Genomic DNA, 13,644 nt, shown 5'->3' on the forward strand with positions numbered 1-13,644 from the left:
TATGGAGGAATGGTCTCAGATCACTTGCCATGTGTTCTCCAACCTCATTAGGCATTATTGGAGAAGACTCAGAGCTGTTATCTTGGCAAAGCGAGGTTGCTCAAAATATTGAATAAAAGGGTGCCAATAATTGTGCCACACACATATTTGACAAAATATTTGTTTTTTGATAAAACTTGTGTTTTGTTTGCAATTTTTGATATCGATTAGAGGATAGATTTTTGTGAATATTTTGAATGAAAGATCAAAAGGATACACAATGAAAGACATATTTTTCAGATCCTTCTTTGCTCATATTTACCAAGGGTACCAACATTTTTGGCCACAACTGTATGTGTATATATATATATACAAATATTATACATATATATATATATATATATATATATATATATATATATATATATATATATATATATATCTATGTATAATATTTGTTTGTTTTTTTAGAAAAAATCTCTCTGTTGTAAACTCAGCAAAAAAAGAAACGTCCCTTTTTCAGGACACTGTATTTTAAAGATAATTTTGTAAACATCCAAATAACTTTACAGATCTTTATTGTAAAGGGTTTAAACAATGTTTTTCATGCTTGTTCAATTAACCATAAACAATTAATGAACATGCACCTGTTGAACGGTCGTTAAGACACTAACAGCTTACAGACGGTAGGCAATTAAGGTCACAGTTATAAAAACTTAGGACACTAAAGAGACCTTTCTACTGACTCTGAAAAACACCAAAAAAAAGATGTTCAGGGTCCCTACTCAACTGCGTGAACGTGCCTTAGGCATGCTGCATGGAGGCATGAGGACTGCAGATGTGGCCAGGGCAATAAATTGCAATGTCCATACTACAAGATGCCTAAGACAGCGCTAAAGGGAGACATGAAGGATAGCTGATCGTCCTCGCAGTGGCAGACCACGTGTAACAACACCTGCACAGGATCGGTAAATCCGAATATCACACCTGTGGGACAGGTACAGGATGGCAACAACAACTGCTCGAGTTACACCAGGAATGCACAATCCCTCCATCAGTGCTCAGACTGTCCGCAATAGGCTGAGAGAGACTGGACTGAGGGCTTGTAGGCCTGTTGTAAGGCAGGTCCTTACCAGACATCACCGGCAACAATGTCGCCTATGGGCACAAACCCACCTTCGCTGGACCAGACAGGACTGGCAAAAAGTGCTCTTCACTGACGAGTCGCAGTTTTGTCTCATCAGGGGTGATGGTCGGACTCGCGTTTATCGTTGAAGGAATGAGCGTTACACCGAGGCCTGTACTCTGGAGTGGGATCGATTTGGAGGTGGAGGGTCCATCATGGTCTGGGGCGGTGTGTCACAGCATAATCGGACTGAGCTTGTCATTGCAGGCAATCTCAACCCTGTGCATTACAGGGAAGACATCCTCTTCCCTCATGTGGTACCCTTCCTGCAGGCTCATCCTGACATGACCCTCCAGCATGACAATGCCACCAGCCATACTGCTCGTTCTGTACGTGATTTCCTGCAAGACAGGAATGTCAGTGTTCTGCCATGGCCAGTGAAGAGCCCAGATCTCAGTCCCATTAAGCATGTCTGGGACCTGTTTGATCAAAGGGTGAGGGCTAGGGCCATTCCCCCCAGAAATGTTACAACAGAGAAATGTTGTGTGTGTCATGAAAACAAAGGTGACATTGAGATTAACTGTGTTCCTTAATTTATGTTTGTGCTGTATAGTTCAAACAAAATATAATCGATCTCCATCAATTGCTTGTATAACTGCACTGTTATAGGACAAAAGGAATATTTTAGTCTATTATAGACCATTGCAACCCCCTCTAAAGAGTTGTGCTTGATAGACCTGCTTCAAATAAACACAATCTTCTTGACTTTGTTCTTAAAATACTTTGACGCTGTTTCAAAGTGTTAGTTAGACAACGCCCAACTCGCTACAGATATTACTGTGTAACTTGGCTTTAGCAGACGATTCTTATTCTAAATGAAAGGGCAACGATTTCAGAGTCAGTCCCTCTGGAGCTACCGTGGATTAAATCAAGGACACAATGGTGAGTCCTCTCTGACATTATAGTCTTACTGGGTGCAATTATAATTGCATCAGAAGTAATTGACTACACAATTTTAAAAATCATTGGAATGTAAGAACCGATTTAGGAGATGTTCATCTCTCTCATTTCATTCAGTCATTTGTCCAGTCAGTTCTTCATTGTAGATGTACAATTATTCATTTCAGAAATTCTTTTGCTTGCTAATGTTGGGTCTGTTTGTTACCAACTATACTTTTTTTTATTTTTTTATTTTTATTTATTTATTTTTTTCTGTAGACATCCAGGTCACGAAATATACTGATTTAAATCAGTATGGCCATGTCCATCCTCACCCATGTTTTGTCTAGCCTGTTTGGCATGGACTCCTAGGTCACCATCTGTGGACTTTGGGTGGAGCTCCCTCTGATGGTTCCACAGATACCTGAGGGCTGGTCTCTTCCATCCTACCTCTCTGTGATCATCCAAATGGCCAACATCAGTCCTCTGTTTATCACATTAATGCATCAGTTCTGCCCAGGAACTCTCAAAGAGACTGCAGACATCTATTTCATTGTGAGTTTTGGGATCCTGACCTTTTTCTGGAGTTAGAGGGTCATGGTCCACGGCGTGGAGTGTAGCGTTTCTCTCCTGCTCCTGACCTTTTTCATCTCCATAGTGGACTGCACGTCATACGTGACGTTCGTTCCCATCATGATGCAGCTCAAGGTGGAGTATCTCAACTCGTATTATGTAGGAGAAGGTCTGAGTGGTCTTGTCCCAGCTTTCGTGACAATGGTTCAAGGTGTAGGTGTCATGGATTGTGTCAGTGTCTCAAATCCTCAGATCCAATGAAACACTTAGACACTTAACACTTAGTATCTTAATGGGTCTGAAAGAGATCCCAACTACCTTGTGCCTTACTACCACAGCCAACTTTTCAGTTGAAGCCTACTTTTTCTTCCTGACAGCCATGATGGTGGTTTGCTTAGTGGCTTTCTTACTTTTAAACTACCTTCCAGCTGTGACTCGAGAGCACCCCAGTAGCGTAAACACCAAAGCAACCAATAGAAATGGAGAACCTAACAAGTGATCTGAACATAAAACAACAATTTGTTCTCAAAAGGGTCTTCAGAAGCCCAAGAGCATGTCTGGTTCAGGGACATACACCTGGCTGCCGGTGATGTACATTTACATAATCCTCGCCTGGGTGAATGCTCTGACCAATACTGTTTTGCCATCAGGGCAGTCATACTCATGTCTACCATATGGAAACCAGGCCTGTCATTGGTCTGCCACTATGGCAAATGTTGCTAATCCTGTGGCTTGCTTCATTGTTATGTTTTACCCTAAAATATTAGTTTGAATGAGACTAAATCAGTCTTGAAATTCTTTATGCTGCTATTACCTAATAGTCTCCATGGTCATGTAAACAATGAGTGCACCAGTGCACACTGCATCAGTAAGTGGGTAGTTTGTTGTCCTCTGTACTGTGATATGCTATACTCCATCTAAAACTTTTTAAACAATATTTATTTGATTATTTGTTTATTAATCAACATGCATGCAGATTTTATGAGGTAATTTTAATTGAGAGACTATTTGGGATATTTGTACTTTTAAAAATTAATTTGTCTCAATACAGTGCCATTAAAAATAAATTAGTGAAGGTCAAATTTGTTTAAAAATTAAGATAAAAGAGTTGGTGACCAGTTACAGGACATAATACATACACTTTCCCTTATACTTTCATTTGAATTTTAACCTAAAATCTTGATCAGTCCATGGAGATGTTATGTGTATACCCAAGTATCATAGTAAAGAATGGTGGTAGAATTATAAATATGCTTTGACACAAACATCGATAAAGATAAAGATATATCTGTGCCAACTTTTACTCATAATGGCTAATAAATAATTTCCCCCAATGCCCACATTCCCAACAGGTCTTTGGTGCTGATGGGACTTCTCACGTCTGTTGGCTCTGTTATTGGAGTATACCTAATGGGCATGGCAGTGCTGAGTCCATGTCCTCTTCTAGTTAATGAGACCACTTGTAAGTAAGTATAAGGGACCATTTTATGTGTAGGTTTGTCATTGGTTTACTTCGAAGAACTGTTTATTTGTATCACTTTTTTGTTTCTCTTATCACACGAGAACATATTCACTCAGATTATTAAAACACTTGTAACGTTACGTTGAGTATGATTGTAAACGCATGTTTTGCATGTGTTGGCATGGTTCTTTTTTATCTTCATGCTATCCCGAGTAAAGGTGATCATTGCTGTCATCTTACGTGATGAAGATCACAGTGCCCTCGTGTGGTGTGGATCAGTAGTGCAGTTGGGCTCAATGTTGGGGCAGTGACCATGTTCCACTTGGTCAATATGTATGGCTTTTTCTCTTCAGGGGACCCATGTAACAGTAATTGCCTATGAGATATGGGTTCTATAAGTAATACTACCCATTAATATTACCCTTAGACTCCATCCATTGAGACTGCTTCTTCTAGGTTTATATGAATTGGCCTAACCACAGCTTTGCTCAGTACAACATAGCCTTCTTTTCTAAATCAAACTGCATGGTTTATTAATCCCTGTTTTGTTTAAAACCCTAGGACAGATCAGTCCAACAAGGTGCTCTATATCATTTGTACATTTTCAGTGGTTTCCAGCCCCTGAATTTATTTCCAGACAATAATCTATCTTGTTGAAACAAGTTCCCAAGAAAAAAGGCATTAAAAAATTTATTTTAACCAAAAGTAATGACTAATCATATTACTCCTGCCCTAGTTGTCTAGTCCTGTTCATATAAACTATTTAAAAAGATTAATTCAAATTAATGTGCTTTATTTTCTCAAGAGTGTGATGTACCAAGTTATAGAAATTTAAAGGTAATTCCAAGAACATACATTTATTTATGTCTACCTTAGAAAAAAGCTATCAAGCACTGGGGTCATAAGCAAACACACTTATTTCAAGATGAAACAATGAAAAACATACTTTTTACTACATTAATTAGGATAGAAAAATAAATGCAAAGATGCCAAATTTTACATGATTTAATCTTGTATGCATGTCCATAGTAATGGTTTAAGATATTTCATGATGTATCATTTACACACAAAACACAGAAAAATGATACACGTGGTTATGGAAATTATAGAAAACATACTTTATTTGAATAGACAGATATAGCCTTCCTGACAGTCACCATAGCACATAGCATCAAGAGAGTTTCTTCAGACACATTCTTTAGAAACAAAAAAATCAAGCCATACTTTTGGTTGACAGAAATTATAATTAAACTGTGTTAAATAATTAGATTTAGAACACCTTTAGAACATTTAGAACACCTGTGACCACCTGCACCAACCTGACATTTATGAAAAATACCCTTGTCCTGAGAAAAAAATGTAATCTTTCTGTGAAAATCTACTTTCATTATACTGTATACTGTAGCTGACCTGGCCTTAAAGTTTGCCAATGTGGTTTCACTGAGTTCACTTGTTGACCCAACACTTTTCACAAAAATTAGATGAAACTGGAATTGTGTTTTGCAAAACCACTGCAAGAGAATTTTTGAAATTGTACTTTTGACTCAGTATCCTGTGGTATGTCATGCTTTATTCCATCTTAAACAGTTTTAAACAATATTTTGCTATTCTTAAATTGTAATTTATTTATTAACTTAATTTATTATTATTATGCACGCAGTTTTGACTTTTTGGGATATTTTAAAGGTTTATCGAACAAGCAGGGCCATTTAAAATGAACTAAAGATGGTGTCATTTTTTAACATAAAATCTTGATGTAGATAATTAAAAAAAAATTGGACAACTACCCAAGTAGACATATTATTATTATTGTTTTTTTTTTATTTTTTTTTTTATTCCGGCCTATTTTTTATATATATATATATATATATATATATATATATATATATATATATATATATATATATATATATATATTTTTTTTTTTTTTTTTAATGTTTTTCTTGCTTGTCCATTTGTTCATTTTCAAAGCTTCTGTGCAATATCATAATCACCCTTGTGACTAAACATGACTAAAGTGAATTTCAATGCCAGATATGGCAGATGCATAAAATGACCACTAGGTGGCGCTGATAACTTGGTAATGTTCTCCGCTGACTAAGCGAATATCTGACTATCACAGATTGCTGTCTTCAGTAATATTTTGTGGCCAGTCCGCCCCTGTTTTAGGCTATTATTTTAGAAAACAGCAAATCACAATCATCTTAGAAATCTAAAGTTCTATAGATTTATTTCATCGCAATGAAAATATCCCCATTCAAAAATAATTCCTCGCCGCTCTTTTTCTCATTTTTTTCTTTTATTACCGGTGTTTAAATAAACTAGAAAAGTGTGCGCAGAACCGCCATCATCTTGCTTTGATCCAGCGAGCCATTAAAGCAATTCGCAGTATGAAAGGACATAAGATATTTAGAAGGACGATAGTTATATATTTTAAGATGTGGGGCTCACATCTGTGAGTTTTAAGACTTTAAAGTTATTTATTGAAACTCAGCTCATACTCGACAGGACAACTTCCTTGGCACAATGATAAATGACATTTAAAGGAATAGTTCACCCAAAAATTAAAATTCTCTCATCATTTATCATCAAATCATCATTCTCTCAATCATCCCAGAAGTATGACTGATATTCTTCCAGAAATCTTCGTTTGTGTTCAGCAGACAAAAGAAAGTCATACACATCTAGGATGGCACGAGGTTGAGTAAATGATGAGATATTTTCAATTTTTGGGTGAACTATTCCTTTAAGAAAGTGACTTAAAGGGACAGTTATTTTTGGGAGCAGCTATTTTCCATACAAGGTTCCATGACAATGACTGTGAAGCTCCTGGAAGACAAGAAAAACAACAACAAATCAACAAGAACCACAATAAAATTAAAAATAAATAAATAATAAAAAAAAAAACATTCAATAGCATCATAAAAGACATAAACTCAGCAAAAAAAGAAATGTCCTCTCACTTTCAACTGCTTTTATTTTCAGCAAACCTAACATATGTAAATATTGTGTAAATATTTGTATGAACATAAAAAAAGATTCAACAACTAAGACATAAACTGATTCACAGACATGTGACTAACAGAAATGGAATAATGTGTCCAAAATCAAAAGTAACAGTCAGTAACTGGTGTGGCCACCAGCTGAATTAAGTACTGCAGTGCATCTCCTCCTCATGGACTGCACCAGATTTGCCAGTTCTTGCTGTGAGATGTTACCCCACTCTTCCACCAAGGCACTTGCAAGTTCCTGGACATTTCTGGGGGGAATGGCCCTAGCCCTCACCCTCCGATCCAACAGGTCCCAGACTTGCTCAATGGGATTGAGATCCTGGCTTTTCGCTGGCCAGGGCAGAACACTGACATTCCTGTCTTGCAGGAAATCATGCACAGAACGAGCAGTATGGCTGGTGGCATTGTCATACTGGAGGGTCATGTCAGATTGAGCCTGCAGGAAGGGTACCACATGAGGGAGGAGGATGTCTTCTCTGTATCGCACAGCATTGTGATTGCCTGCAATGACAAAAAGCTCAGTTTGATGATGCTGTGACACACCTCCCCAGACCATGATGGGCCCTCCACCTCCAAATTGATCCTGCTCCAGAGTACAGGCCTCAGTGTAACGCACATTCCTTCGACGATAAACGCGAGTCCAACCATCACCCATGGTGAGACAAAACTGCGACTCGTCAGTGAAGAGCACTTTTTGCCAGTCCTGTCTGGTCCAGTGAAGGTGGGTTTGTGCCCATAGGCGATGCTGTTGCCGGTGATGTCTGGTAAGGACCTGCCTTACAACAGGCCTACAAGCCCTCAGTCCAGCCTCTCTCAGCCTATTGCGGACAGTCTGAGCACTGATGGAGGGATTGTGCATTCCTGGTGTAACTCAGGCAGTTGTTGTTGCCATCCTGTACCTGTCCCGCAAATGTGATATTCGGATGTACCGATCCTGTGCAGGTGTTGTTACAAGTAGTCTGCCACTGCGAGGATGATCAGCTGTCCTACCTGTCTCCCTTTAGTGCTGTCTTAGGCGTCTCAGTACAGACATTGCAATTTATTGCCCTGGCCACATCTGCAGTCCTCATGCCTCCATGCAGCATGCCTAAGACACGTTCACGCAGTTGAGTAGGGACCCTGAACGTCTTTTTTTTGGTGTTTTTCAGGGTCAGTAGAAAGGTCTCTTTAGTGTCCTAAGTTTTTATAACTGTGACCTTAATTGCCTACCGTCTGTAAGCTGTTAGTGTCTTAACGACCGTTCCACAGGTGCATGTTCATGAATTGTTTATGGTTCATTGAACAAGCATGAAAAACAGTTTAAACCCTTTACAATAAAGATCTGTAAAGTTATTTGAATTTTTACAAAATTATCTTTAAAATACAGTGTCCTGAAAAAGGGATGTTTCTTTTTTGCTGAGTTTATATTGACAAATATTGATTTGAGATGAAATTATGTAATTATGTCAGAAGAAACCACTCAACAGCTGAATTCCATCTCCGGTTTACGTCAGAGCTCTGTTGGTGTTTAGACTTCTTGCCAAATACATGAAACATTGATTTGAGTTGCTATTATTTTAATAACTTATTTGTAGAGATCGCACAGTGATCCGCAAATTAGGTAAGATGACTTGTAATACCTGAACGAGCGGTCTGATATGTCTCAATCCCCTGAATGTGCAGTTGTTACTCATAAAAATCAGACCACTAGTTGGCGCCAATCAACAATAATAATCGAGACCCGTGTAATAATCACTGGTAATCATGCCCTCCACTGAAGCTCTGAATCGAATTGATCACATTCAGATTAAGAATGGTGTAACCCCTCTGGTTTGTCATCATATATGTCAAAACGGCATTGGTTCTTGCCTGTGTCATAAGCAAATGCAACACAGCAGTTTGAATAAACAGAAGAGAATTAGATTTGAGTGCTGCAGTGGAGGAAAAGATTTTCCATGAGCAATAACCTAACTTTGGAGCTTGACAGCCATTGTTTGGAAAATAGATGTGCAAAGATTCTCCAAAAAGACTCCTTATGAGTTCCATGAAGAAAAAAAAGGGCCTACAGGTTTGGAACGACAAGGGAGTTTACAGACAATGACAATATTTTCATTTTTGCATGAACAATTCTTTTAAGAGGAGGAGCACAGACACTTACCAAAGGCTGTTGGTTTTCTTGGCCCTCTAACAATCCTCACCCAGCCTACTAATAGAGTGGCTATTTCTGGGCACTGGCTTTGATGAGCCACCCCACCCTGACTGTGCATTGTCACCATGGCTGTGTGACTGGGGATTCAAACCCATGGAAAATATTTGTGCCTGCTGGCAGGTGTCACAGGGTTCTTGGCTCAAAGCCTGATAGAACAGCTGCTTCTACTTCGATCCATCCAGAGTTCCTACTCTGGAAGTGCAGCTCTCTGGTGCACATGGGGAAGAGATCTTCCACATTTTCCACAACACCCTTTCAGACAATAGCACTGCATTTTTAATGAAATTGCGATCATGAGATGAAGCTGACTTTATCTGTGAAACGGAACATTAGGTCACAGACATATTAAATTCTTTAACAGTTTGGACAAAAGACTTGTCATTTAATTTATATTAGAATTCCAGACTCTGTTCTATTTAGAAAAAGTAAGGATCAAGGATCATTTTGAAGTTATTTGTTTAAATGATTGATTGATTTTGACAAAAATGGTGCAAGAAAAACAATTTACTAGTAAGATTGATTGCAGTCATTTTGTCTATTTAGCCTTTTCTAATTTAATACATTTTTGTCCTTAAATGGTGCAAACTCATACATATTTGTTATTCATTTTTTGTCTTAATGTTTATTTCTTTAAAAAAAAATGTTAATCCTAAAAAACTTTTTAAAACATTTTTTCTCCAGTTTGATTGCTTTATACACACACACACACACACACACACACACACACGTTGGTGCAGCTATCATTATGAGGACTCTCCATAGACATAATGATTTTTATACTGTTCAAACTATAGATTCTATCCCCTAACTCTAAACCTAACCCTCACAAAAAACTTTCTGCATTTTTACATTTTTTTGTATGTTTTTAAGCGATCTGAATTATGGGGACACTAGAAATGTCCTCATAAACCACATGTATAGCATAATACCCTGTAATTACCAGTTTGTGTATATATATATATATATATATATATATATATATATATATATATATATATATATATATATATATATATATATATTCTCCAGCAGATGGCAGCAGACATTACTTGTGCATGACACAATTTCATAAATATTAATAACTTTTACTAATTACTAATAACTAATCTGAATGAACATGGATGAACAGAACACAAGGATTAAATCAGCCTTTGCATCCTAGATTTTCGATGTGGTTTCAGACTTTCGAACCCCACTGTATATTTACACTAAACAACTACTCACCTCTAAAAGAGCCAACATACCATGAATTTATTGTGCATATTTTGGGTATTGAAACGTAAATACTCTGTAGAAATGTGACAAGCATTGATTAAATACATATTGTATACTTGAAAGAAAAACAATATCAACAATCTGATTGTTGGTACCCTGTGAAAGGGTATATCGCCTTTGTGAATTAAGTCTGATTGTCAAAAAAGATAAACAACAAACAAAATGTGTGGGTTTTTTTCAGATCCCAGTAAAGAAAAATACAAATTAAAGTGCATACATTGCCTAATAACCTAAAGACAAAGGATACAATGTACAGGAACTAAAACTCCAGTACAAAATCTCATTATATGCTGAGAAACATGCATTACATCTATAATTAGAGAGGACAAAATTACATATAAAAGTATTCCTACTTATAAAACACTTTAAGGCACAGTGCAGTAAACCATCAGGTCATAAGAGGCAGTTATAGTAAGACATACACAAATATTCAGCTGTTAATAGGCAGTTCAAAAGAGCACAGCCTTACTTAAACAATTATCTTGCCTTGAAATTGCTAGAATAATATTGAATGGTTGACAATGCCAGTCATTCTTTGGTCACCACTAAAATGGGACCGATCAGGGAATTGCTATACCTCCCTTATGGCTTGCATTTTATTAATTCCAGCTTACACCAAATAAATAACTTCTATTCTATTCTATTCTATTCTATTCATAAAAATTCCAGTTAACAAGTTATCTTACCTGATATTTAATAAAAAAGCTATAAACATTGGAATGGCTAGTCAGACATGAGTAGGCACAGACATCTGCTGTCAAACGACAAACAAAAAGACAATTCGGCATCAGATTAAGGCAAATGAATAAGGTCTCTTGGGCTTACAAACAAGTCAAAGCTTCAAAACGATATTTTGACGAATTTATCCACAAAGGCAATCAGTCATCAATGTTTTTTTTTCTTCACAAGGAACAGACATTTCATTTAACCACACTTATTTGTGCCATTGGATAATAATATACAAAAACATATAGACAAAAGAGTGTGTTGACATGCACACTTGCATTCACACACACATGCATCCAAAACAAAATGCTTTCGGTTATAATTTAGAACTGTGCATGTGCCACGTCTGGTTTTGGCCTGCAAAGTTATTGATTTGTGATCCAGACTTTTTAGATTATCTCGAATGTTCTCAACATTGAATCAGATTTGCAGATCTTCTTTTTAAAAATATGCATGCATGGTCGTGTACAAAGACTGCACTTATGGTAATAATTTAAAAAGCTACACCGAGTACTAGAAAGTAAATAGAAAAGAAAGAGGGAGACGACTTGGTCCAAAACAAAACACACGCTATCTTAGCAGGATAGGCTGATAAATTTTGAAGCGAAGTGCACTTGTTTTTCTGTGCTTTAAGGCTGGTTTTCAGTCCCTCGTGGAAATAAAACAAGGAAAGTTCAGTCAGTTCTGATGGCCACATGTTAAATGGATCTTTGAGTATATAAAGTTTGTTTGCGAATCTGTGTGATCAGAGTCAGGTCTTGCTGATTTGGATCTTCTATAAGAAATGTAGCATTCTGAAGAGTTTTTGGTTGTGGTCTTCTCAGAGGTACCCTCTGCTGCTATGCGTGGCTTTGCACCGAGATGCTGGAGAGATCGTTCCTGATGATTTCATTAACTGTGAAAAGAATTGGAAATCACATTACTTAAGGAACACACCAGAACAAATTATTCATATGCAGAATAAATGTTATCACCTCAGCAAGGTTTTGCTAAACAGACTTTTACAAAACACTGTTCATTCTCCCTGACAGCATGTGTATACCGCAGAGACATACATTTTATGTGTTTTATCTGGATGATGTAATTTTTAGAGCATTTGCTCATCTGCATTTGACGCTTAAACAATCCAAGTCGTTTAGCACTTTTAAGATGTAAAATATGTGTGAATTCTTTCTTTTTAATATGTTTATATATTGTTTGTATGATGCTTAAAGTAAACGCAGTGCTTTCCAAATTATGAGCTCTTACTCAGACTAGACAATGTATAGGTGCTTATTTTATGGTTGGTATGAAACGATACTCACAACCCATTTTACTTTCATAATGTGGCATATTTCCAATTGAAATATAATATTTAAGGAGGAATAAATGTAGGACAAAAGCAGGAATTTATTGGAATCATGAAAAGTGGGTGTTCCATACAACCCACACAGAAATCTGATATGTGGTAGTATATGCACAATTATGAAATATATGTTCATTTATTTTTTTCACTAATATAAAAAGTCACATACTTGTGCATATATGCAACTTACAGTATATTTATCAATATACCACAAAAATGCTTTCATCTATGTAACATATTTTTACTAGTGGTGTTTATGAGCTATAATTTTATATAGGGCTACTCGTGCAACCCCGCGTCCACATGTGTGGATGTTTTACATTGGCTTCGCTATACGCAACACATAATTTAAGTGAATTAGAACCGACTGAAAACTGTTCGCAAGACTCTACACTGTCACTAAAGTGTTGAAGTTCTGGTGCACCACATCACGTGACACAACAGCGCGACGTTGATTTCCAGGAAGCCCTGCTACGGGCGCAGTGCCAACAAAAGTGCCTCTGCTAAGAAACCTCTGAAAGTTTTTTTTTTATTATTGAAACCTGTCTGGTTGTAAAGAGTAGCTTCTCTAGTTTCATTTGATATGTGGCTTTAAAAAATCCATTCCTTTTTTGCGTGTCAGCATGCTGATAAACATGATGTCCACATATGTTGAAATTAGGACCGCATTCCCTCAAAAGTTGAAAAAACATGTTAGTTATTTTGAAAATGTTTCAACATTAACACATCTGTGGGTCATTTTGCTTCATTTTAATATACATGTTGTTATTGTTTTATTATCACTGTACAATATGGTTCTATTCATTAACATTACTAAATGCATTCCTATATATTTACTATGTATTTTCACATTGAGAATAAATGTATTCATGCAAAAGCTGAAAAAGTTTGCTTTCAAAGGATTTATATGGAGTTAGGATGAAAATAAGGTGCATTTCTAACTGTTCTGAGACCAGTGCAGACAGACAGCACACTGGAGGTTAAGTCATTCCCTAAATAGAGAGCAAGGGTGCATCCTAT

General features: G+C 36.9%; 1 protein-coding gene and 1 pseudogene across 1 annotated transcript in view; one reads left to right on the forward strand and one right to left on the reverse strand.

The window, feature by feature from the left end:
• The first annotated feature begins 2,365 nt into the window (after window positions 1–2,365).
• On the forward strand, window positions 2,366–4,461 carry LOC127421640 (riboflavin transporter 2-like; annotated as a pseudogene).
• A 6,044-nt stretch (window positions 4,462–10,505) lies between these two features.
• Window positions 10,506–13,644, reverse strand: part of nfatc1 (nuclear factor of activated T cells 1) — a 46,446-nt gene continuing 43,307 nt past the window's right edge. The window contains exon 10 of the mRNA XM_051664432.1: window positions 10,506–12,174. Coding sequence (XP_051520392.1) covers window positions 12,119–12,174 — 56 coding nt within the window. The 3' untranslated portion in view covers window positions 10,506–12,118. The remainder of the gene's footprint in view (window positions 12,175–13,644) is intronic.

This window comes from Myxocyprinus asiaticus, chromosome 30 (assembly GCF_019703515.2).
Source record: "Myxocyprinus asiaticus isolate MX2 ecotype Aquarium Trade chromosome 30, UBuf_Myxa_2, whole genome shotgun sequence".
NCBI lineage: Eukaryota > Metazoa > Chordata > Actinopteri > Cypriniformes > Catostomidae > Myxocyprinus > Myxocyprinus asiaticus.